The 27,127-nt window shown below is 40.4% G+C and overlaps 1 protein-coding gene across 1 annotated transcript in view; it reads left to right on the top strand.

The window, feature by feature from the left end:
- PEX13 (peroxisomal biogenesis factor 13) overlaps positions 1-27,127 on the top strand; it is a 34,410-nt gene that overhangs the window by 1,408 nt on the left and 5,875 nt on the right. Inside the window, exon 2 of the mRNA XM_005575800.5 lies at positions 12,189-12,883. Within this exon, the coding sequence (XP_005575857.2) occupies positions 12,189-12,883 (695 nt within the window). The remainder of the gene's footprint in view (positions 1-12,188; positions 12,884-27,127) is intronic.

Here is a 27,127-nt window from a genome sequence, read left to right as displayed (position 1 = left end):
TTTTTAACTTTAGTACTTAGGTTTGTGCTATTTATATGCATTTTATATCTAAAACTTAACAATGTAACAGTAATATATATGTTATATATAGTTACATGTTAATGTTTATTATTTTTTATATCTGTTTTTGTTTTTTCTGTTGCCCAATTTTCTATTGGCTTTATCTTTGCTCATCAATTTGTAAGAGTATTGTTAATACTAATCCTTTTTTGTTACTACATTTTGCTAATATCTTTCTCTGTGTGGCTTCTTTTCTTTATGTTCAATTTTTTGTACAGATGTTTTTGATTTTAATATTGCCAAAACTGTCGTATTTTATTGTTTGTGCTTTTTGTCTTGGTCAAGAAATCCTGTCTACCTAGATCAGGACGGTTCTTCTGTATGTTTTCTTTTAAATCTTCTGGTTTTCCCATTTATATATTTAATCCACATGGAACTAACTTTGTATAAAAATCAATGTGAAGTAGGGAATCTAATTTTTTTTCCATATAGGTAACTAATTGTCTCAGCACCATTTATTGAGTAGTCTATTCTCAGTTTATAATGCCATCTATATCATACCAAGTTTTCCTAAATATGTAGTTCTGTTTTGGGCACTTTCTGACTTTCTACTAGCACCACACTATCTTAATACAGAATCGTATAAGTTTTGATATGTAGTATGTCAAGAGTTTCCACACATTGCTGTTCTTTGTAATTGCCCTTGTTACACTTAGTCCTTTATAAAAAGACTTACTGGGATTTTTATTGGAACTGAGCTGAATTTATGGATCAAGTAAGTTTTTATTCCATGAATGTTGTATAAGCTACAATTGGTGAGAATTTTGATAATCTTTTTGCCTTAAATATCTTATAATTATCCACTTTGGGAGGCTGAGGCTAGCAGATCACGAGGTCAGGAGATCGAGACCATCCTGGCTAACACGGTGAAACCCCGTCTCTACTAAAAATACAAAAAAAAAATTAGTCGGGTGTGGTGGCGGGCACCTGTAGTCCCAGCTACTCAGGAGGCTGAGGCAGGAGAATGACGTGAACCCACAAAGCAGAGCTTGCAGTGAGCTGAGATCATGCCACTGTACAGCAGCCTGGGCAACAGAGGAAGACTCCCATCTCAAAAAAAAAAAAAATTGGCCGGGCGCGGTGGCTCATGCCTGTAATCCCAGCACTTTGGGAGGCCGAGGCGGGCGGATCACAAGGGCAGGAGATCGAGACCACGGTGAAACCCCGTCTCTACTAAAAATACAAAAAATTAGCCAGGCGCGGTGGCGGGCACCTGTAGTCCCAGCTACTCAGGAGGCTAAGGCAGGAGAATGGCGGCAACCTGGGAGGCGGAGCTTGCAGTGAGCCGAGATCGCGCCACTGCACTCCAGCCTGGGTGACAGAGCGGGACTCTGCCTCAAAAAAAAAAAAAACTTAAACTATCTCCATGAAATTTTTTCCCATATTTTTTATTCATAGATTATTTTTGCTGTAGTAGTTGCAAATGGGCTTTCTTTTTTCTTTTTACATTTTCCAGTTGGTTATTAACTGGTATGGCAGAATGCTATTTTTTTAATGTAAATATTATATGCAGCATAATCTCAAACTCTTAATTAGTTCTGATGGTTTGGTTGAAATTCTCTTTAGTTCTGTGTAGCCAGTTATGTAATTTACAGATAAGCTAGCATCCTTATATTGGTCCTGACTTCCATTGGAGTGCTTCTGAAGTTTTACTGTTAAATGTGAAGTTAGCTTTTTGTTTTTGATAGATATCTTGTCAAAATTCTCTCTCTCTACCTTGTTCAGAGTTTTTTAATTTTATTTTATTTTTATTATTTTTGTTTGAGATGGAGTCTCACTGTGTCTCCCAGGCTGGAGTGCAGAGGTGCAATCTTGGCTCATGGCAACCTCTACCTCCTGGGTTCAAGCAATTCTCCTGCCTCAGTCTCCCAGACAGTTGAGACTACAGGTGCATGCCACTCTGCCCAGCTAATTTTTGTATTTTTAATAGAGATGGGGTTTCACTATGTTGGCCAGGCTGGTCTCGAACTCCTGAACTCAGGTGATCTGCCTGCCTAGGCCTCCCAAAGCGCTGGGATTACAGGTGTGAGCCACTATGCCTGGCCCTTACCTTGCTCAGATTTTTATCATGAAGAAATATTAAATTTTATGAATGGCTTTTCTGCATCTGTTGAGACCATTGTGTGTATTTTTGCTTTAATATGAAAATGTGGGAATAGGAACAGCTCTGGTCTGCAGCTCCCAGCGTGATTGATGCAGAGGACAGGTGATTTCTGCATTTCCATCTGAGGTACCTGATTTATCTCATTGGAACTGGTTGGACACTGGGCGCACTCCATGGAGGGTGAGCCGAAGCAAGGCAGGACATCACCTCACTCAGGAAGCGCAAGGGGTCAGGGGATTTCCCTTTCCTAAGCAAAGGACACCATGACAGACTGTACCTGGAAAAACGGGACGCTTTCGCCCAAATACTGGGCTTTTCCCACATTCTTAGCAACCAGCAGACCAGGAGATTCTCTCCCATGCCTGGCTCGGTGGGTCCCATGCTCACGGAGCCTTACTCAGTGCTAGCACAGCAGTCTGAGATCAATCTGTGAGGCAGCAGCCTGGCAGGGGGAGGGGCGTCTACCATTACTGAGGGTTGAGTAGGTAAACAGAGCAGCAGGAAAGCTCGAACTGGGAGGAGCCCACTGCAGTTCTGCAAGGCCTACTGCCTCTATAGACTCCACCTCTGTGGGCAGGGCATAGCTGAACAAAAGGCAGCAGAAACTTCTGCAGACTTAAAACGTCCCTGTCTGACAGCTCTGAAGAGAGCAGTGGTTCTCCCAGCAAGGTGTTTGAGCTCTGAGAACGGACAGACTGCCTCCTCAAAGTGGGTCCCTGACCCCCGTGTAGCCTGACTGGGAAACATCTCCCAGTAGGGACCGAAAGACACCTCAAACAGGCAGGTGCCCCTTTGGGACAAAGCTTCCAGAGGAAGGATCAGGCAGCAATATTTGCTGTTCTACGTCCTCTGCTGGTGATTCCCAGGCAAACAGGGTCTGGAGTGGACCTCCAGCAAACTTCAACAGACCTGCAGCTGAGGGACATGACTGTTAGAAGGAAAACTAACAAACAGAAAGGAATAGCTTCAACATCAACAAAAAGGACATCCACACCAAAACGCCATCTGTAGATTACCAACATCAAAGAGCAAAGGTAGATAAAAGCCACAAAGATGGGGAGAAACCAGAGCAGAAAAGCTGAAAATTCTAAAAATCAGAGCACCTCATCTCCTCCAAAGAATTGCAGCTCCTTGCCAGCAACAGAACAAAGCTAGACAGAGAATGACTTTGATGAGTTTGTGGAAGTAGGCTGCAGAAGGTCAGCAATAACAAACTTCTCCGAGCTAACCCATTGCAAGGAAGCTAAAAACCTTGAAAAAAGGTTAGACGAATGGCTAACTAGAATAAACAGTGTAGAGAAGATTTTAAATGACCTGATGGAGCTGAAAACCATGGCACGAGAACTTCGTGATGCACGCACAAGCTTCAACAGCTGATTCAATCAAGTGGAAAAAAGGATATCAGTAATTGAAGATCAAATTGACGAAATAAAATGAGAAGACAAGATTAGAGAAAATGTGGTTTATTGTATCAATTAACCTTCTATCGTTGAACCATCCTTGCATTTCTCAATGAACTCTGATTAGTCGTGATTTTTTCTGATATGTATTCCAAATTCTATTCTAGGCCAGGTGGAGTGGTTCACATCTGTAATCCCAGCACTTTGGAAGGCCAGGGCAGGAGGATTGCTTGAGGCCGGAAGTTCGAGACCAGCCTGAACAACATAGGAAGACTCTTATCTCTATAAAAAATTTTTAAATTGACCAGGTGTAGTGGCATGCCCCTGTAGTCCTAGCTACTAGGGAGGCTGAGGTGGGAGGATCCCTTTGAGTCCAGGAGTTCAAGGCTGCAGTGAGCTGTCATCATACTGCTGCACTCCAGCCTGGGTGACATAGCAAAACCCCGTCTCCAAAAAGAAAAAGAATTCTATTCTAATATTGTAAGACTGTTGCATACATTTTCCTAGGTAAAATTGAAGTTTTCTTTCTTTGTACTATTCTGGTTTTGTATCAGAGTTTTATAGCTAGAGAAATTTTTCTGTTGAGTCTATTTTTTTTTTTTTTTTTTTCCTGAAAGTATCTCACTCTGCCACCCAGGCTGCAGTACAGTGGTGAAATCATGGCTCACTGCAGCTTCTACATCCTGGGATTAAGTAGTCCTCTTGCCTCAGCCTCCTGAGTAGCTGGGACTACAGGGGCATACCACCATGCCCAACTAATTTTTATATTTTTAGTAGAGATGGGGTTTTGCCATGTTGCCCAGGCTAGTCTCAAACTCCAGGGCTCAAGCAATCCACTCACCTCAGCCTCCCAAAATGCTGGGATTACAGGCGTGAGCCACCTTACCTGGCCTAATTCATTTATTTGTAGGCAGACTGCCTTCTCCTTAGTAGCCTTGATATGTTTGGTCCTCTAGCTTTATTATATTGTATCCAGGTATGAATATACAGACACACACACACACACACATTTATTTTTTTTCCTTCCTGCTCAGCCCACCATATTCAGTCTGAGGATTCATGTATTTTTTTAATTCAGGAAAATTCTCACCAATTATACCTTTAAATATTATTTTAAGTTTTGTTTGAACACTAGTCTTTACTATCTCTTCTTCTGTTAAGCATTATATCAGGAATAGTGTCTGCTATAAGTAACAGTATCTGACTTACTGTGATTTGGACTATAAAGACATGTATTGTTTAGTTAGCAAGAAGTCTAGAGATCTGCCTTCTCAACATTGTCATCAAGGGACTTAAGTTTTTCCTGACTTCCTTTTTTTTTTTTTTTTTTCTTTTGTCAGCTCTCTGACTTTTTGGCCATCTCTGTCTTTTGTTTTGTTTGTTTGTCTTGAAATAAGTTTCACTCTGTCACCAGGCTGGAGTGCGGTGACACAGTCATACCTCACTGCAGCTTCCGCCTCCCAGGGCTCAAGCAGTCCTCCCACCTCAGCCTCCCGAGTGGCTAGGACCACAGGCACATGCCACAATGCCCAGCTAATTTTTGTATTTTTTGTGGAGACGGGTTTTTGCCATATTGCCAAGGCCCATCTTGAACTCCTGGGCTCAACTGATCTTCCCACCTAGGTCTCCCAAAGTTCTGGGCTTATAGGCATGAGCCACCACTCCTTGTCTTATTCTTTGCTCCTTTAAAAAGAACCTTACCCCACCCCATGTCTGGCTGCTTTCAATTTCTCTGTTTTAGTGTTCAGCAATTTGCTTTGTTAGGCCTCAGTGTGGTTTTCTTTGTATTATTCTGGTGGAATTCATAGAGATACTTGAATCTGACTTTGATGCCTCTCATTAATTCCAGAAAACTTTAAGCCATTATTTCTTTAAATATGGTTTTTATCTATTGTCACTTTACTCCTTTAACTCAACTTGCATATATACCCCATGTGTTACTATACTCTCTGTATCTTACTCTCTTTTCTGTATTTATCCTTCTGTTTCTTATGCTTCATTCTGGGTATTTTCCTCCCGTCTGTTTCCTAGTTCACTGATATTTTTCTTTCACTGTGTCTAATCTGGTATTAAACCAGTCATTGAGTTCATAGTTTCCGGTTTTGTTTTGTTTTGTTTTGTTTTTAGTTGTAGAATCTTCATTTGGTCCTGCTTTATATTATAGTTCCTATTTTCTTCTGGAAAATCCCAATCTTGCCTTTTTTATTTGAATATATTCAGCATAGTTGTTTAAAGTCTCTGCCTAATAACTCTATAATAACTCTGTTATCTGGATCCCCTTTGGAGCTCTTTGTATTATCTGAAGTTTCTTTTTTTTTTTTTCTGAGACAGTCTCACTCTGTTGACCAAGCTGGAGTGCAGTAGCGTGATCTCAGCTCACTGCAATCTCTGCCACTCAGGTTCAAGCAATTTTCCTGCCTCAGCATCCCAAGTAGCTGGGATTACAGGTGCCTGCCACTGCACCCAGCTAATTTTTTGTAGTTTTTAATAAAGACGGGGTTTCACCATCTTGGCCAGGCTGTTCTTGAACTCTTGACCTTGTGATCCACCCCTAATTTTGTTATATAAGCCCCATTATTATTATTATTATTATTATTATTAAAATTGAGTCTTGCTCTGTTGCCCAGGCTGGAGTGCAGTGGTACAGTCTTGGCTCACTACAACCCCTGTCTCCCAGGTTCGAGTGATTCTTGTACTTCAGCCACCTGAGTAGCTGGGATTATAGGCATTCGCCATCACACCTGGCTAATTTTTATATTTTTAGTAGAGACAGGGTTTCACCATGCTGGACAGGCTGGTCCCAAACTCTTGGATTCAAGTGACCTACCTGCCTCAGCCTCCCAAAGTGCTGGGATTACAGGAGTGAGCCACCATGCCCAGCCAAGCCCATTTATTTTTAAATGAGAGCTGCACATTGTATATAGACAGTTTAATGTGATTTGAGGCCTAGGGATATCTTTCTCTAAAGACTTTTCCTTTTGACCAGAATGTTAGGCCACTAACAATCTAGAATCACTTTAATCCAATAAAGGATTGAGCTGATTTAAAACTTGGTTTTCATTCCTACCAGAGTTAGTCCATTTCCTATTAACCTTTTCACCCTTTCTACTAGCATATTTCCCATTTTAAGGTCCCAATCTGAAGTGTGAGGGTTCCCTATGGCCTTTTTCTTTAGGGTTCTGAACTCCAATTTATGTCTCCTTAGCCCAGGGAGTCTGTTAAAATCTCTGCCTAGCTTCTCATTCTGTCAACCATCTCTTCTGGAATTGGCCCTAGATTCTAGGGAAACATCTCAAAAGATCTGACTCTCTGGCTTTTTTTTTCCTCCTGGATTTTGACTCCAGAATTCCTCAGTGCCTTGTTCTCTAATGTGTAAACAGAATTCTTTTCTAATTCCTACCCTTCTAGTTCAGTGGGAGGGTTAATCTAATTACCTCGACAACCATTACTTAAAGTAGAATTCCCAAGTTCTGTATTTCCACTCTGCTCCTTAGTGTACAGCAGCTAATTTTCTTCTTGACTGGTAGTTGAAAACGGTTCCTATCGGTGTGGCCACCTTTTCTTTTTTTCTTTTTTCTTTTTTTTCAAGATGGAGTCTCACTCTGTCGCCCAGGCTGGAGTGCAGTGGCACAATCTCGGCGCACCACAACCTTCACCTCCCTGGTTCAAGCAATTCTCTGCCTCAGCCACCCGAGGAACTGGGATTACAGGTGCCCACCACCACGCCCAGCTAATTTTTGTATTTCTAGTAGAGACAGAGTTTCACCATCTTGGTCAAGCTGGTCTTGAACTCTTGACCTCGTGATCCACCTGCCTCAGCCTCCCAAAGTGCTGGGATTACAGACGTGAGCCACCACACCTGGCCTGTGGCCACCTTTTCTAATATTTCTAATGGAATTTTAAAAATATTTAAATGTTTTTATTTCAATTTTTATTTCACAGATATTGTTTCATTTCTCTCTCTGATAATTTTTAACATATCTAAAATCATTCCTGAGCTGTTACATAAAATTAGTTTTTTTAATTGGGTTTTATACTTGCTGATTTTTGTTGGCTTTGTTTCTTAGTGTTTTTATTTCTTCATGTGTGTGGCATTTTTGAGATGGTTATTTTGAGTAGTAAGTTTAGAGTTCTGTTTTCTCTCCTTTCCCTCTTCCATGTTCCCCTCTCTCTATCTAATAGGTTTCCTGTTGCCTCTACCTGTTCCCTCTACTTACCTCTTAGGTAAGAATCAGGTATAAAAACAGTGGGTCAGACTGGACATGGTGGCTCACACCTGTAATCTTAGCTCTTTTGGAGGCCGAGGCAGGAGGATTGCTTGAGCCCAGGAGTTGGAAACCAGCCTCTCAAGATGTAACGAGAACCCATCTCTATAAAAAATACCAAAAAAAAAAAAAAAAAAAAGGCAGGCATGGTGGTGTACGCCTGTAGTCCCAGCTACTTCGGAAGCTGAGGTGGGAGGGATTGCTTGAGTCTAGGAGTTTGAGGTTGCAGTGAGCCTTCAGCCTAGGTGACAGAGCAAGACCCTGTCAAAACAAAAACAAAAACAAAACGCCATAAAAACAGTGAGTTAGATTAAGGATATCACAGATCAAATCGGTCAGTAGTTCTTTCATTTCCTGGGTTGGAGGCCTTCTCACAGTCCTCTCCCTTTCTCAGTTCTCTAACTTTCTCAAAATATTAAACTGTCATCAGCAAATTTTATAATCTCTTTGTAGGAGCCAAGGTGACACATCCTCACTCCCGGCCTCAAGCAATGAACTGGTTCCATTCTAATGGAGCACTTTTCATTTTTATTACTTCATGGAAGCCTGCATCTTGGCTGTCACTGCCTGATTACAGAACCAGAATTGAGTAGGCCCGTAGCTTCAGCCCTCCTTACCGTGTTACATTTCTGTTTCGTTTCTGTTCCATAAATCTGTCTTGTGTTAAATCTAGATAATGTCTGTTTGTCTCTCTGTTTTCTGTATTATTGCTTCTACTTTGGAGCAGAACTCCTTCATCAAAGCCTGAATGCGTTACACTATCTGGCCGTTCACTAGCTCCTTTTAAGTTTTGTTCCATTTTTAAATATTAGATCCAGTAAAAAAAGAATATATATATATAGAGAGAGAGAGAGAAAGAGAGAGAGAGAGAGAGAGTTCTAGTAGCTTGTTTATAATATTATGATACAAGTCTAAATTAAAACTTTAGCCTGGATTAGAAAATTACAATTTTGCAGTTCCACATCTAATATTTGTTTCAGGCAAGGATGATGAATGGATGCTAAACTATCAAATGAACAGTTGCTGGGGAATAGAATATTTGTGTGGTACCAAACTGTCATCCCATAGATCATATACTAATTACAAAGGGAAAGATACATTTTAATGGAAAGCTCTCATAGTCACCTCCTTAACCAACTAATCAAACTTAGCTTCACAAATGAGGAGGCAATAATATGGCATTTTATGTGCCTCCTAAAGTAATACTGTGTGAAGTAAACAATAGCACTTATGAGTTATTCTTGCCAAAAAATATTGAACCTGATTCTAATCAAACTGTTAAATGCAATCTTAATTTAATAAGAGGCAAAATAAGAGTACAAGTTAAACAACACTTTGGGGAAACACAAATCTGGGGGTAGGACATTTCTTTTTTTTTTTTTTTTTGAGACAGAGTCTCACTCTGTTACCCAGACTGGAGGGCAGTGGCATGATCTCAGCTCACCGCAACCTCCGCCTCCCGGGTTCAAGCTATTATCCTCCCTCAGCCTCCCGAGTAGCTGGGACTACAGGCGCCCACCACCATGTCCGGCTAATTTTTGTATTTTTAGTAGAGACAGGGTTTCACCATGCTGGCCAGGATGGTCTCGAACTCCTAACTTCAGGGGATCCGCCTGCCTCGGCTTCCCAAAGTACTGGGATTACAGGCATGAGCCACCACACCTGGGCTGGGGGTAGGACATTTCTAGAAAAAAACTGGGTTGACTCTTTAGAAGGTCAGGGATATTCGAAAAAATTGAATTGTTCTAGTTTAGAAAATAAAAGAAACAAAACAACCAAATGCAGTGTGTGAGCCTTAATTGAATTTTTGTTCAAAAAAAAGTTTTAAAAGATATTTTTGACTCATGTAGCACAATAATTTAAAAAGCAGCAATAAAAAAGCTAAGCCAAGTGCAATGGCTCATGCCTGTAATCCCAACACTTTGAGAGGCAGAAGTAGAAGGATTGCTTGAACCCAGGTATTTGAGACTAGCTTGGGCAAAAAAGTGGGACCCTCATCTCTACCAAAAAGTTAGCTGGGAGTGGTGGTCTCAGCTACATAGGAAGCTGAGGCAGAAGGATCACTTGAGCTGTGTTTGCACCACTGCACTCCAGCCTCAATGACAGAGGGAGACCCTGTCTCCAAAAAAAAAGAAGGCAAACTTAAAAGTGGGCAAAGTATCTGAACAGATATTTCTCCAAATAAGATTGCAAAATGACTAATAAGTACATGAAAATATGCTCAACATCGTTAGCCGTCAAGAAAATGCAAATTAAAACCACAGTGAAATACCACTTCATGCCCACTAGGATAGCTATAATGAAAAATATAAGAGCAGATGTGGCCAAGGATGTGGAGAAATTGGAAACCCTCATATATTGGCGAGAATGTAAAATGGTACAGTTGCTTTGGAACACAATCTGGCAATTCCTCAAAAGGCTAAATGTAGAGTTTCCATATAACCCAGCAAACATGTCCATACAAAAACTTGCACATAAATGGTCATTGCAGTATTATTTGTAATAGCAAGAAGTAAAAACAGCCCCAATATACATCAACTGATGTGTGAATAAATATAATTTGGCAATAAAAATGAATGAAATACAGTTGGCCTTCCACATCTGAGGATTCAACCAACTGTGGATCAAAAATAGTCAGAAAATAGGCCAGACGTGTTGGCTAATACCTGTAATCCTGACATTTTGGGAGGCCGAGGTGGGAGGATCACTTGAGGCCAGGAGTTGGAGGCTGCAGTGAGCTATGATCATGCCACAATGCTCTAGCCTGGACAACAGAGTGAGACCCTGTCTCTTAAAAAGAAAAAAAAAAAAAGCAGAAAAAAAAATTGCACCTGTACTGTACCTGAACATGTACAGACCTTTTTCCTTGTCATTATTTCCTAAACACTACAGTATAACTAATTACATAACATTTACACTGTGTTAAATACTATAATCTAGAGATGATTTTAAGTATACAGGAGGGTGTGCATAGGTTAAATGCAAATAGCATATTGTTTTATATTAGGGACTTGAGCATTCATGAATTTTGGTATCTGAAGGAGGTTTTGAAACCACTCCCCCACAGATACCAAGGGCTGCCTGTACAGATACATGCTATAAAATGGATAAACCCTGGAAACATTATGCTAAGTGAAAGAAGCCAGTCACAAAATACTACATATTGTATGAGTCCATTTACCATAGATCCTCATTATTTGTGGATTCTGTATTTTCAAATTGGTCTGCTCACTAAAATTTATTTGTAATCCCAAAATCAATATTCCTGGCATTTTCACAGTCATTTGAGGGCAAACATAGATCAGGTAAAAATCTGAGTTGTCCCTCAGCTGACAACTGAGGAACAACCGAGAGACAAAAAAAGCAACACTCTGGTTTCTTATTTCAGCTCTCATGCTGTAAACAGTTGTCCTTAACAAAGTCTGTTTAGTGCCGGGTTTTTTCACATTTTTGAATGGTGATTTTGCTGTCTAAAATGGCCCCCAAGCATAGTGCTGAAGTGATCTCTAGTGTTCCTAAGCACAGGAAGGCTGTAGTGTGCCTTACAGATACAATACAGGTGTTAGATAAGCTTCATTCAGGCATGAGCTATTGTGCTGTTGGCCATGAGTTGTTAATGAGTTAACAATATACCTGGAATAAAGTGACTTTAAACAGAAACACATATAAAATAAGTATATGTATTGACTGATTGATGAAAGAAGCAATGATTTGGTATCTGCTGGTTCAGAGTTCACAGTGACTTTACAGAATATAACTATGTTAAATAACAAGAATTAACTATATATGAAATGTCCAGAATAGACAAGTCTAGGTACAGAAAGTAGACTCATGGTTGCCAAAGATGGGTGGAGGGGTGGGCAGGAAATGGGGAATACCTGCTGATGAATATGGGGTTTCTTTTGTGAAGTGATGAAAATCTTCTGAATTACACATGGTGATAGTTACACACCTCTGTGAGTATACTAAAAACTATTAAATTATAAACTTTAAAATGATGCCTGGGCACAGTGACTCACACTTGTAATCCTAGCACTTTAGGAAACCAAGGCAGTGGATCATTTGAGCCCAGGAGATTGAGACCAGCTGGGCAACATGGCAAAACCCCATCTCTATAAAAAATTAGCCAGGTATGGTGGCATGCGCCTGTAGTTCCAGCTGCTCAGGAGGCTGAGGTGGGAGGATCACTTGAGCCTGGGAGGTTGAGGCTACAGTGAGCTTTGATTGTGCTACTATACTCCAGCCTGGGCAACAGAAGAAGTTGTCATAGCACCAGGTATATAGGAGGTGTTTAATAGTTACTTTGAATTGAATTTATTGTATGCTTAAATAACTGTTTTGAATCTTTTTTGGTTTTAGATCTGCTGATTTGGGTCCTACTTTAATGACAAGACCTGGACAACCAGCACTTACCAGAGTGCCCCCACCTATTCTTCCAAGGCCATCACAGCAGACAGGAAGTAGCAGTGTGAACACTTTTAGACCTGCTTACAGTTCATTTTCTTCTGGATATGGTGCCTATGGAAATTCATTTTATGGAAGCTATAGTCCTTATAGTTACGGATATAATGGGCTGGGCTACAACCGCCTCCGTGTAGATGATCTTCCACCCAGTAGATTTGTTCAGCAAGCTGAAGAAAGCAGCAGGGGTGCATTTCAGTCCATTGAAAGTATTGTGCATGCATTTGCCTCTGTCAGTATGATGATGGATGCTACCTTTTCAGCTGTCTATAACAGTTTCAGGGCTGTATTGGATGTAGCAAATCACTTTTCCCGACTGAAAATACACTTTACAAAAGTGTTTTCAGCTTTTGCATTAGTTAGGACTATACGGTATCTTTACAGAAGGTTACAGCGGATGTTAGGTTTAAGAAGAGGCTCTGAGAATGAAGACCTCTGGGCGGAAAGTGAAGGAACTGTGGCATGCCTTGGTGCTGAGGACCGAGCAGCTACCTCAGCAAAATCATGGCCAATATTCTTGTTCTTTGCTGTTATCCTTGGTGGTCCTTACCTCATTTGGAAACTATTGTCTACTCATAGTGATGAAGTAACAGGTAAGAGAACTGTAAGGGAACAGGTTCAGATACCATATAACAATCTCAAATTTCAAGAATATATTTGTTAGTTTTCTTTATATTCGTTTGTATTTACTGTTTCTGTCTAGTTCTATTTTCATTTAAGAGCTTCAAAACTGGCAGAGGAATATGTAGCAAAAATAGATTTGCTAATTAATTTATTGTTAGTTCAGTTTAACAGTGCACATTACCTTACTGTTTACAAGGTACTGAAATTGGTGCTGTGGAGGATACAAAGATACATAGGGCATAATTCCTATCTTTCTAAAATTTGTTGGAAGGGAGGTGGTTTAAGATACATACACAGGTAATTGTAATGAGGCAGAAAATGTGATAAATAACAACAACTGGGGAGAGACATAAGATTTCTTGAACCCTTTTTTAAGATGCAAGACACTGTGCTAGGTATTTTGTGTGTTTTATCTCATTTATTTCAACAACCCAAGCAGATAGGAATTATCCTCATTTTGCAAGTGATAAAACTGAAATCCAGAGAACTCACTTACCCCAGGGTCACATCTTTAATAAGGCAGAACTATAAACAAAACGAGGACTGGTTGATGAATGTTATGCTATATTCTCTCAACTAGTAGAGAGTATTAGCTAACTTTCGAAAAGGGAAGCTAACATTTTTGACTGTGGTATCCAGGAAGAAATGGTATCTAAGTTAGATTTTTGAAAGCTAGGCAACCTTTCATCAGTTAGATAAAGAAACAAAAACTGTCAAGCTGATAGACCAGCTTGAACAAAAGTATATAGGCAGAAAATACGAGATTTGTTTAGCAGTTGTCCTATAGTATTGCATTGGATAGTAAGAAATAATGCTGAGAAATTAGGTTGAAAGCTAATAGTAGAAGCTCTTAATTGACATTATGAGACTTAATCTTTAGGTAAGGAATGGATGGTTTTTTGGTAGTTTATGTTTGTTTTTATTTTTAAGCAGATTGTGACATACATGTAAACAATAAGTCAGTCTGAAGTGTTTAAGATAAATCAGTAGAAGTCAAAGCAGGTTGTAATTAGATGGTAAAGTGCATAAAGGATTTGGATTGTGTTCACCTTTTATTCCTACTGTCTAACCTGCTTGGCACATAGAAGGTACTTAATATTTATTAAATTGGGGACATCAGTTATGATACTTTTGTATTAGACTATTTGAGAGATAATGAAGACCCAAAATAGAGTGTGTGAGAAGCAGGATTCATATAATAGATTCAGTGGATGTAGTTACTGACTAAATGAGATATATAAAGGCAAAGTAGAAATCAAAATGCCCTAGACCTTTAAATTTGGGTTATAGAGGGATGTTTTATTCATTGACTCAATACATATTTGTTGGGTGCCAACTACATACCAAAGAATTCTCAGAGCTAGGGATATAACAATGAATAAAATATATTTTAAAAATCTCTGCCTTTGTGGCTATCTAATAGGGAGAAACAGTAAATAAATAAGTAAAATATATAGTAAGCCAGAAGGTAAGTGCTATAGGGGAAAAAACAAAACAGGGAAGAATGTTGGGAGTGTCAGGAGTACAGGAGTAGGAACAGGGATTGCAATGCTACATATAGTCAGGGAATGCCTCCCTGAAGGAATTAAGGGAATAAGTCCTACAGCTCTTTGAAGGAAGAGTGTTTTGAGGCATATGGAACAGCAAAAGTGCAGAGGTATTTAAGTGGCATGTCATGGGAACAGGAAGGAGGCAAGTGTGATTGGAGCAAAGTGTTAGTGGCAGGAAATGAAGGGAGTAGATGGTATAAGTTGTAGACATGTGTAAGAACATTGGCCTTTATTCAAAAATGGGAAACCGCTGGAGATTTGTGAGTAAAGGAGTAATATGACCTGACTTAGTTTTGTTTTTTTTTTTTTTGTGGGGGGACACAGTGTTGCTCTGTCACCCAGGCTGGAGTGCAGTGGCATGACCTCAGCTCACTGCAACCTCCACTTCCTGGGTTAAAGCAATTCTCCTGCCTCAGCCTCCCAAATAGCTGGGACTACAAGTGTACGCCGCAACACCTGGCTAAGTTTTTGTATTTTAGTAGAGATGGGGTTTCACTGTGTTGCCCCAGCTGGGTCTCGAACTCCTGAGCTCAGGCAATCTGCCCACCTCAGCCTCCCAAAGTGCTAGGATTACAGGCATGAGCCACCGTGCCCAGCCGATGTAGGTTTTAAAAAGAATACCTTATTGTGGGCAGTTGCTTCCAAGATAGCCAAATAGGAACAGCTCCGGTCTTCAGCTCCCAGCAAAATCAACACAGAAGGTGGGTGAGTTCTGCATTTCCAACTAAGGTACCTAGTTCATCTCATTGGGACTGGTTGGACAGTGGGTACAGCCCATGGAGGGCGAGCTGAAGCAGGGTGGGGCATCGCCTCACCCAGGAAGCACAAGGCATCAGGGGATTTCCCTTTCCTAGCCAAGGGAAGCTATGAGTGACTGTACCTGGAGGAACGGTACACTGCTGCCCAAATACCGTGCTTTTGCCACTGTCCTCACAATCGGCAGACCAGGAGATTCTCTCCTGTGCCTGGCTTAGCAGGTCCCACGCCCACAGAGCCTTGCTCACTGCTAGCACAGCAGTCTAATATCAACCTGCGATGCTGCAGCTTGTTGGGGGGAGCAGCATCTGCCATTGCTGAGGCTTGAGTAGGTCCTAGTGTCAACAGAGCGTCTAGGAAGCTTGAACTGGGCAGAGCCCACTGCAGCTCAGCAAGGACTATTGCCTCTATAGATTCCACCTCTGTGGGCAGGGCATAGCTGAACAAAAGGCAGCAGACAGCTTCTGCAGACTTAAACATCCATGTCTGACAGCTCTGAAGAGAACAGTGGTTCTCTCAGCATGGTGTTCGAGCTTTGAGAATGGAGACTGCCTCCTCAAGCAGGTCCCTGACCCCTGTGTAGCGTGACTGGGAGACACCTCCCAAAAGGGGCCGACAGACACCTCAAACAGGCAGGTGCCCCTCTGGGACAAAGCTTCCAGAGGAAGGATCAGGCGGCAATACTTGTTCTTCTACAGCCTCTGCTGGTGATACCCAGGCAAACAGGGTCTGGAGTGGACCTCCAGCAAACTCCAACAGACCTGCATCTGAGGGGCCTGACTGTTAGAAGGAAAACTAACAAACAGAAAGAAATAGCATCAACGTCAACAAAAAGGACATCCACACCAAAACTCCGTCTGTAGGTCGCCAACATCAAAGACCAAAGGTAGATAAAAGCCACAAAGGTGGTGAGAAACCAGAGCAGAAAAGCTGAAAATTCCAAAAACCAGAGCACCTCTTCTCCAAAGGATCGCAGCTTCTCACCAGCAAGGAAACAAAACTGGGTGGAGAATGAGTTTGACAAGTTGACAGAAGTAGGCTTCCGAAGTTCGGTAATAAACTTCTCCAAGCTAAAGGAGCATGTTCTAACCCATTGCAAGGAAGCTAAAAACCTTGAAAAAAGGTTAGACAAATGGCTAACTAGAATAAACAGTGTAGAAAAGACCTTAAATGACCTGATGGAGCTAAAAACCACAGCACAAGAACTTGGTGACGCATGCACAAGCTTCAATCAAATGGAAGAAAGGATATCAGTGATTGAAGATCAAATTAATGAAATAAAATGAGAAGACAAGATTAGAGAAAAAAGAGTGAAAAGAAACGAACAAAACCTCCAAGAAATATGGGACTATGTGAAAAGACTAAATTTACATTTGATTGGTGTACCAGAAAGTGATGGGGAGAATGAAACCAAGTTAGAAAACACTCTTCAGGATATTATCCAGGAGAACTTCCCTAACTAGCAAGGCGGGCCAACATTCAAATTTGGGAAATACACAGAACACCACGAAGATACTCTTCGAGAAGAGCAACCCCAAGACACATAATTGCCAGATTTACCAAGGTTGAAATGAAGGAAAAAATGTTAAGGGCAGCCAGAGAGAAAGACCAGGTCACCCACAAAAGGAAGTCTATCAGACTAACAGCAGGTCTTGGCAGAAACCCTACAAGCCAGAAGACAGTGTGGGCCAATAATTCAACATTCTTAAAGAAAAGAATTTTCAGCCCAGAATCTCATATCCAGCCAAACTAAGCTTCATAAGTGAAGGAGCAATAAATTCCTTTACAGACAAGCAAATGCTGAGAGATTTTGTCACCACCAGGCTTGCTTTACAAGAGCTCCTGAAGGAAGCACTAAACATGGAAAGAAACAACTGATACCAGCCACTGCAAAACTTGCCAAATTGTAAAGACCATCAACACTATGAGGAAACTGCATCAATTAATGGACAAAATAACCAGTTAACATCATAATGACTGGATCAAATTCACACATAAAAATATTAACCTTAAATGTAAATGGGCTAAATGCCCCAATTAAAATACACAGACTGGCAAGTTGGATATAGAGTCAAGACCCATGAGTGTGCTGTATTCAGGAGACCCATCTCTTGTGCAAAAAAAGCAGGAGTTGCTATCCTAGTCTCTGGTAAAACTGACTTTAAGCAAAGATCAAAAGAGACAAGGCCATTACATAATGATAAAGGGATAACTTCAACAAGAAGAGCTAACTATCCTAAATATATATGCATCCAATATAGGAGCACCCCAGATTCATAAAGTCCTTAGAGACTTACAAAGTCTTAGACTCCCACACAATAGTAATGGGAGACTTTAACACCCACTGTCAATATTAGATCAACGAGACAGAAGGTTAACAAGGATATCCAGGAATTGAACTCACCTCTGGACCAAGCGGACCTAATAGACATCTACAGAACTCTACACCCCAAATCAACAGAATATACATTCTTCCCAGCACCACATTGCACATATTCTAAAATTGACCACATAATTGAAAGTAAAACACTCCTCAGCAAATGTAAAAGAACAGAAATCACAACAAACTGTCTCTCAGACCACAATGCAATCAAACTAGAACTCAGGATTAATAAACTCACTCAAAACCACACAACTACATGGAGACTGAACAACCTGTTATGGAATGACTACTGGCTAAATAATGAAATGAAGGCAGAAATATGTTCTTTGAAACGAATGAAAACAGATACAACGTACTGGAGTCTCTGGGACACATTTAAAGTAGTGTGTAGAGGGAAATTAATAGCACTAAATGCCCACAAGAAGCAGGAAAGATCTAAAATCAACACCCTAACATCACAATTAAAAGAAATAGAGAAGTATCTTTGTGGCGTTCTCTGTATTTCCTGGATTTGAATGTTGGCCTGCCCTACTAGGTTGGGGAAGTTCTCCTGGATGATATCCTGAAGAGTGTTTTCCAACTTGGTTCCGTTTTCCCCCTCACTTTCAGGCACCCCAATCAGACGTAGATTTGGTCTTTTTACATAATCCCATACTTCTTGCAGGCTTTGTTCATTTCTTCTTCTTCTTCTTTTTTCTTTTGGTTTCTCTTCTCGCTTCATTTCATTCATTTGATCCTCAATCGCTGATACTCTTTCTTCCAGTTGATCGAGTCGGTTACTGAAGCTTGTGCATTTGTCACGTATTTCTCGGGTCATGGTTTTCATCTCTGTCATTTCGTTTATGACCTTCTCTGCATTAATTACTCTAGCTATCAATTCTTCCACTCTTTTTTCAAGATTTTTAGTTTCTTTGCGCTGGGTACGTAATTCCTCCTTAAGCTCTGAGAAGTTTGATGGACTGAAGCCTTCTTCTCTCATCTCGTCAAAGTCATTCTCCGTCCAGCTTTGATTCGTTGCTGGCGATGAGCTGCGCTCCTTTGCCGGGGGAGATGCGCTCTTATTTTTTGAATTTCCAGCTTTTCTGCCCTGCTTTTTCCCCATCTTTGTGGTTTTATCTGCCTCTGGTCTTTGATGATGGTGACGTACTGATGGGGTTTTGGTGTAGGTGTCCTTCCTGTTTGATAGTTTTCCTTCTAACAGTCAGGACCCTCAGCTGTAGGTCTGTTGGAGATTGCTTGAGGTCCACTCCAGACCCTGTTTGCCTGGGTATCAGCAACAGAGGTTGCAGAAGATAGAATATTGCTGAACAGCGAAATTCGGTATTGATGGAACGTACCTCAAAATAATAAGAGCTATTTATGACAAACCCACAGCCAATATCATACTGAATGGGCAAAAACTGGAAAAATTCCCTTTGAAAACTGGCACAAGACAGGGATGCCCTCTCTCACCACTCCTATTCAACATTGTGTTGGAAGTTCTGGCTAGGGCAATCAGGCAAGAGAAAGAAGTCAAGGGTATTCAGTTAGGAAAAGAAGAAGTCAAATTGTCCCTGTTTGCAGATGACATGATTGTATATTTAGAAAACCCCATTGTCTCAGCCCCAAATCTCCTTAAGCTGATAAGCAACTTCAGCAAAGTCTCAGGATACAAAATCAATGTGCAAAAATCACAAGCATTCTTATACACCAGTAACAGACAAACAGAGAGCCAAATCATGAATGAACTGCCATTCACAATTGCTTCAAAGAGAATAAAATACCTAGGAATCCAACTTACAAGGGATGTAAAGGACCTCTTCAAGGAGAACTACAAACCACTGCTCAGTGAAATAAAAGAGGACACAAACAAATGGAAGAACATACCATGCTCATGGATAGGAAGAATCAATATCGTGAAAATGGCTATACTGCCCAAGGTTATTTATAGATTCAATGCCATCCCCATCAAGCTACCAATGAGTTTCTTCACAGAATTGGAAAAAACTGCTTTAAAGTTCATATGGAACCAAAAAAGAGCCCGCATTGCCAAGACAATCCTAAGTCAAAAGAACACAGCTGGAGGCATCACGCTACCTGACTTCAAATTACACTACAAGGCTACAGTAACCAAAACAGCATGGTACTGGTACCAAAACAGAGATATAGACCAATGGAACAGAACAGACTCCTCAGAAATAATACCACACATCTACAGCCATCTGATCTTTGACAAACCTGAGAGAAACAAGAAATGGGGAAAGGATTCCCTATTTAATAAATGGTGCTGGGAAAATTGGCTAGCCATAAGTAGAAAGCTGAAACTGGATCCTTTCCTTACTCCTTATACGAAAATTAATTCAAGATGGATTAGAGACTTAAATGTTAGACCTAATACCATAAAAACCCTAGAAGAAAACCTAGGTAGTACCATTCAGGACATAGGCATGGGCAAAGACTTCATGTCTAAAACACCAAAAGCAACGGCAGCAAATGCCAAAATTGACAAATGGGATCTCATTAAACTAAAGAGCTTCTGCACAGCAAAAGAAACTATCATCAGAGTGAACAGGCAACCTACAGAATGGAAGAAAATTTTTGCAATCTACTTATCTGACAAAGGGCTAATATCCAGAACCTACAAAGAACTCAAACAAATTTACAAGAAAAAAACAACCCCATCAACAAGTGGGCAAAGGATATGAACAGACATTTCTCAAAAGAAGACATTCATACAGCCAACAGACACATGAAAAAATGCTCATCATCACTGGCCATCAGAGAAATGCAAATCAAAACCACAATGTGATACCATCTCACACCAGTTAGAATGGCAATCATTAAAAAGTCAGGAAGCAACAGGTGCTGGAGAGGATGTGGAGAAATAGGAACACTTTTACACTGTTGGTGGGATTGTAAACTAGTTCAACCATTATGGAAAACAGTATGGCGATTCCTCAAGGATCTAGAACTAGATGTACCATATGACCCAGCCATCCCATTACTGGGTATATACCCAAAGGATTATAAATCATACTGCTGTAAAGATACATGCACACGTATGTTTATTGCAGCACTATTCACAATAGCAAAGACTTGGAATCAACCCAAATGTCCATCAGTGACAGACTGGATTAAGAAAATGTGGCACATATACACCATGGAATACTATGCAGCCATAAAAAGGATGAGTTTGTGTCCTTTGTAGGGACATGGATGCAGCTGGAAACCATCATTCTCAGCAAACTATCACAAGAACAGAAAACCAAATACCACATGTTCTCACTCATAGGTGGGAACTGAACAATGAGATCACTTGGACTCGGGAAGGGGAACATCACACACCGGGGCCTATCATGGGGAGGGGGAGGGGGAAGGGATTGCATTGGGAGTTATACCTGATGTAAATGACGAGTTGATGGGTGCTGACGAGTTGATGGGAGCAGCACACCAACATGGCACAAGTATACCTATGTAACAAACCTGCACGTTATGCACATGTACCCTAGAACTTAAAGTATAATAATAAATAAATAAATAAATAAAGGAAATAGAGAAGCAAGAGCAAATAAATTCAGAAGCAACAGAAGGCAAGAAATAACTAAGATCAGAGCAGAACTGAAAGAGATAGAGACACAAAAAACCCTTCAAAAAATCAATCCAGGAGCTGGTTTTTTGAAAAGATCAACAAAATAGACTGCTAGCAAGACTAATAAGGAAGAAAAGAGAAGAATCAAATAGATGCAATAAAAAATGATAAAGGGGATATCACCACCAATCCCACAGAAATACAAACTACCATCAGAGAATACTATAAACACCTCTACGCAGGTAAACTAGAAAATATAGAAGAAATGGATAAATTCCTGGACACATACACCCTCCCAAGACTAAACCAGGAAGAAGTTGAATCTCTGAATAGACCAATAACAGGTTCTGAAATTGAAGCAATAATTAATAGCCTACCTACCAAAAAAAGTCCAGGACCAGATGGATTCATAGCCAAATTGTGCCAGAGGTACAAAAAGGAGCTGGTACCATTCCTTCTGAAACTATTCTAATCAATAGAAAAAGAGGGAATCCTCCCTAACTCATTTTATGAGGCTGGCATCATACTGATACCAAAGCCTGGCAGAGACACACACACACACAAAAAGAATTTTAGGCCAATATCCCTGATCAACATCAATGCAAAAATCCTCAATAAAATACTGGCAAACCGAATCCAGCAGCACATCAAAAAGCTTATCCAGCACGATCAAGTCAGCTTCATCCCTGGATGCAAAGCTGGTTCAAAATACACAGATCAATAAATGTAATCCAGCATATAAACAGAACCAACAACAAAAACCAAATAATCATCTCAATAGATGCAGAAAAGGCCTTTGACAAAATTCCATAGCCCTTCATGCTAAAAACTCTCAATAAACTAGGTATTGATGGAACATATCTCAAAATAATAAGAGCTATTTATGACAAACCCACAGCCAATATCATACTGAATGGTCAAAAACTGGAAGCATTCCCTTTGAAAACTGGCACAAGACAGGGATGCCCTCTCTTACCACTCCTGTTCAACATAGCGTTAGAAGTTCTGGCTAGGGCAGGCAGTCAGGCAAGAGAAAGAAATAAAGGGTATTCAGTTAGGAAAAGAGGAACTCAAATTGTCTCTGTTTGCAGATGACATGATTGTATATTTAGAAAACCCCATCGTGTCAGCCCAAAATCTCCTTAAGCTGATAAGCAACTTCAGCAAAGTGTCAGGATACAAAATCGATGTGCAAAAATCACAAGCATTCCTATACACCAGTAATAGACAAACAGGGAGCCAAATCATGAGTGAACTCCCATTCACGATTACTACAAAGAGAATAAAATACCTAGGAATCGAACTTACAAGGGATGTGAAGGACCTCTTCAAGGAGAACTACAAACAGGACACAAACAAATGGAAGGACATTCAATGCTCATGGATAGGAAGAATCAATATCGTGAAAATGGCCATACTGCCCAAGGTAATTTATAGATTCAATGCTATCCCCATCAAGCTACCACTAACTTTCTTCACAGAATTGGAAAAAACTACTTTAAAGTTCATATGGAACCAAAAAAAGAGCCCACATAGCCAAGGCAATCCTAAGCAAAAAGAACAAAGCTGGAGGCATCATGCTACCTGACTTCAAACTATACAACAAGGCTACAGTAACCAAAACAACATGGTACTGGTACCAAAACAGATATATAGACCAATGGAACAGAACAGAGGCCTCAGAAATAACACCACATCTACAACCATCTGATCTTTGACAAATCTGACAAAAGCAAGAAATGGGGAAAGGATTCCCTATGTAATAAATGGTGCTGGGAAAACTGGCTAGCCACATGTAGAAAGCTGAAACTGGATTCCTTCCTTATACCATATACAAAAATTAAGATGGATTAAAAGCTTAAATGTAAGACTTAACACCATAAAAAACCCTAGAAGAAAACCTAGGCAATACCATTCAGGACATAGGCATAGGCAAAGACTTCATGACTAAAACACCAAAAGCAATGGCAATAAAAGCCAGAATAGACAAGTGGGATCTAATCAAACTAAAGAGCTTCTGCACAGCAAAAGAAACTATCATCAGAGTGAACAGGCAACCTACAGAATGGGAGAAAGTGTTTGCAATCTACCCATCTGACAAAGGGCTAATATCCAGAATCTACAAATAACTTAAATTTACAAGAAAAAAAAAAAAACCCTTCAAAAAGTAGGCAAAAGATATGAACAGATACTTCTCAAAAGAAGACATTTATAATGCAGCCAACAGACATATGAAAAAATGCCCATCATTAGTGGTCATCAGAGAAATGCAAATCAAAACCACAATGAGATACCATCTCACGCCAATTAGAGTGACGATCATTAAAAAGTCAGGAAACAGGCCGGGCGCGGTGGCTCAAGCCTGTAATCCCAGCACTTTGGGAGGCCGAGACGGGCGGATCACGACGTCAGGAGTTCGAGACCATCCTGGCTAACACGGTGAAACCCCGTCTCTACTAAAAAATACAAAAAACTAGCCGGGCGAGGTGGTGGGCGCCTGTAGTCCCAGTTACTCGGGAGGCTGAGGCAGGAGAATGGCGTAAAAACCCGGGAGGCGGAGCTTGCAATGAGCTGAGATCCGGCCACTGCACTCCAGCCTGGGCGACACAGCAAGACTCCGTCTCAAAAAAAAAAAAAAAAAAAAAGTCAGGAAACAACAGATGCTGGAGAGGATGTGGAGAAATAGGAACACTTTTACACTGTTTGTGGGAGTGTAAATTAGTTCAATCATTGTGGAAGACAGTGTGGCGATTCCTCAAGGATCTATAACTAGAAATACCATTTGACCCAGTGATCCCATTACTGGGTATATACCCAAAGGATTATAAATCATGCTGCTATAAAGACACATGCACATGTATGTTTATTGTGGCACTGTTCACAATAGCAAAGACTTGGAACCAACCCAAATGTCCATCAATGATAGACTGGATTAAGAAAATGTGGCACATATATGCCATGGAATACTATGCAGCCATAAAAAAGGATGAGTTCATGTCCTTTGCAGGGATGTGAATGAAGCTGGTAACCATCATTCTCAGCAGACTATCACAAGGACAGAAAACCAAACAGCGCATGTTCTCAGTCATAGGTGGGAGTTGAAAAATGAGAACACATGGACACAGGGCGGGGAGCATCACACACCGGGGCCTGTTGGGGAATGGGGGAGCTTGGGGAGTGATAGCATTAGGAGAAATACCTAATGTAAATGATGAGTTGATGGGTGCAGCAAACCAACATGGCACATATATACCTCTGTAACAAACCTGCACATTGTACACATGTACCTGAGAACTTAAAGTATTAAATATATATGTATCTTTTTGGTAAGAATGGTTTTTAGGTTGAGCTAGGGCAGAAGAGACCAATCAGGAGAGTCAAGCAGCCATTACCTTAATTCAAGTGAGAAATGATGGTGGCTTGGCTCAGCATGGCAGTGACATGGGTCCTGAGATACAGTCAGATTGGGATTATTCACACCTGTAATCCCAACACTGGGAGGCTGAGGCCTGCAGATCGCTTGAGCCTGGCAAATCGCTTGAGCCCAGAAGTTTAAGGTCAGCCTGCACAGCATAGGGAAAACCTATCTCTACAACAATTACAAAAATTATCCGGGTGTGGTGGTACATGCCTGTAGTCCCAGTTACTTGGGAGGGTGAAATGGGAGGGTGGCTTGAGTCCTGGAAGTTGAGCCTGAAGTGAGCTGAGATTGTACCACTGTACTCCAGTTTGGATGACACAGCAAGACCCTGTCTCAAATAAATGGAAGAACTAATGTAAGTGAATGATACTACTATCATAGAAAGACAAAAGAAGACAGAATAAGATGGAAATCAGGAAGAACAGAAATAGAACCATATTATTGCTGCATTATGGAGGAAGGGTGGAAGGATGATGAATGATGTAAGGTTCTACGATAAGATCAAGAACTGAGAAGAGATTATTAGATCTGGCAACTGGAAATCATCACGCTCCAGGAAGTAGTTTTGGTAGTGAGAAGACAAACTGCAGAGGATAAAGGGTAAATAAAGTCAGAAGTGAAAAAGAAAAGATTAGCAGTGAATGGAAGGAGGGAGGAAAAGAATGGCCAAATTGAGTGATCAAGTTGTTGTGGTGGGTGATTGTCAGTTTTTTGTTTTGCTTTGTCTTTTCAGAAGTGAGGAGATCTGAGAATGTTGTTAGGCTGAAAGAAAGGAGTCAGTAGAGAAGGAGCAGTTATAAATAAGGGAAAGATACGAGTTAAATGATGAAGAAGCTCCTATAGGAAGTAAGAGAGGGTGTGATCTTACAGAACCTGGCAGGTAAAAAGGAAGGACAGTTTTTTATCTGAGTCAAAAGGAGAGGAAATCGGTAATACAAAGAGATTTTTGAGGAGAAGCAAAACTGAGGTCCTATTACTTTAGCTGCTTAGAGCAGGGATTGGCAAACCATGTCCTGTGGGCCAAATCTGACCTCCTATTTTTGTACAGCTCACAAGCTAAAAATGGTTTTTATACTTTTCAGTTGTTGGAAAATTAAAAGATTGTTTTAAAAATTGAAATAATTTGTGATGGGAAAATAATATAGAATCCAAATTTCATTAATAAAGTTATATTGGAGCACAGCTAAACTTATTTTCATACAAACTGTTATGGCTGCTTTTCCACTGTAACAGCAGAATTGAATAGTTTGCATAGAGACTGTATGTGAAATTCCAATGGCTTCACTTTTGCTCTGCTCACTGCAAATTTCAGTAACTGAGTTATAACTTGATAGCATGATGAGTAATATATACATTGTTAAACCACAGTGTTTTTTTTTTTTGGTGAAATTACAAATACATACATGGCACACAAGAAAAAGGTGTACTTTGAGTGTCATACTTTCAAGGTACAATATAGTATGAATTTTTTTGTTATTGAATTAGATGGTAAAGAACTATATTTATTATACAGTGACACTATAGCTATGTTAAATGGCTATACTACAAATCAACATTACCAGATTGAGCACTCATCACAGAAAACCAACAGTCAAAAAAATTAGAAAATTTAAAATGGAATTCTCATCGCAGCAGAATTTCCTCATCAAAAGAAAAATAAAATAAAATGAGGCTGCAACCAAAATAAGTTCCTGAGAGGTTCATGTGTTACCCAGGCAAGGAAACCTGTTTACTTGTAATTGCAACAGCCAAAAAAATATGTCCAGAGTAAGTAGACTTGTCTAAGGTTATTAGCTTCTCAGTGAGAACAGTTTCTTGAAGAGTTGATGACATTTTGAACAACATGGCCAACTTAAAATAAAACAAATGATTTGAATGTTTTTCCTTGGCTCATCATGACCCAATGGATATGAATACTTGCTAAATTTGTTGGCTAAATGTTACCATCATGGGAGTGAGTTCATTATCTTGAGAGTGAGTTTGTTATACAAGCTAGTTCGGCCCTCTTACTCTCTTGCATGCACTCTCTTGCCATGTGATTCCTCCTGCCATGTTACGACACAACAAGAAGGCCCTTAACAAATGCCCCTTGATCTCGGATTTCCTAGTCCTCAGAACTGTGAGCAAATAAACTTTTATTGTTTACAAATTACCCAGTTTGTAGTATTCTGTTAAAGTAGCATAAAACAAAGGCCAGGTGCGGTGACTCACGCCTGTAATCCTAGCACTTTGGGAGGCTGAGGCAGGCGGATCACGAGGTCAGGAGATCAAGACCATCCTGGCTAACATGGTGAAACCCTGTCTCTACTAAAAAAAAAAAAAAAAAAAAAAAAAAGACAGTACCGCTTAGTTGTTTGAGAAGTCAGTGATGAATTGGAAATGACTGAAGAATTAGCCTCTGTGAATAGTCATGGTTCAACTACAGATAAGAACATTTTCTAAGAAGGTGAAAACACTGATTCTATACAACCTGAATCTGCTAAGATGTGTTGCACCTGATAATGGTGAAAAATATAGGTGGAGCAGGAAAAGGCC

Source organism: Macaca fascicularis, chromosome 13, assembly GCF_037993035.2.
Source record: "Macaca fascicularis isolate 582-1 chromosome 13, T2T-MFA8v1.1".
In the NCBI taxonomy this organism is placed as follows: Eukaryota; Metazoa; Chordata; class Mammalia; order Primates; family Cercopithecidae; genus Macaca; species Macaca fascicularis.
The sequence above is the reverse complement of the archived record's forward strand: the minus strand, read 5'-3'. Positions and strand labels throughout refer to the sequence as shown.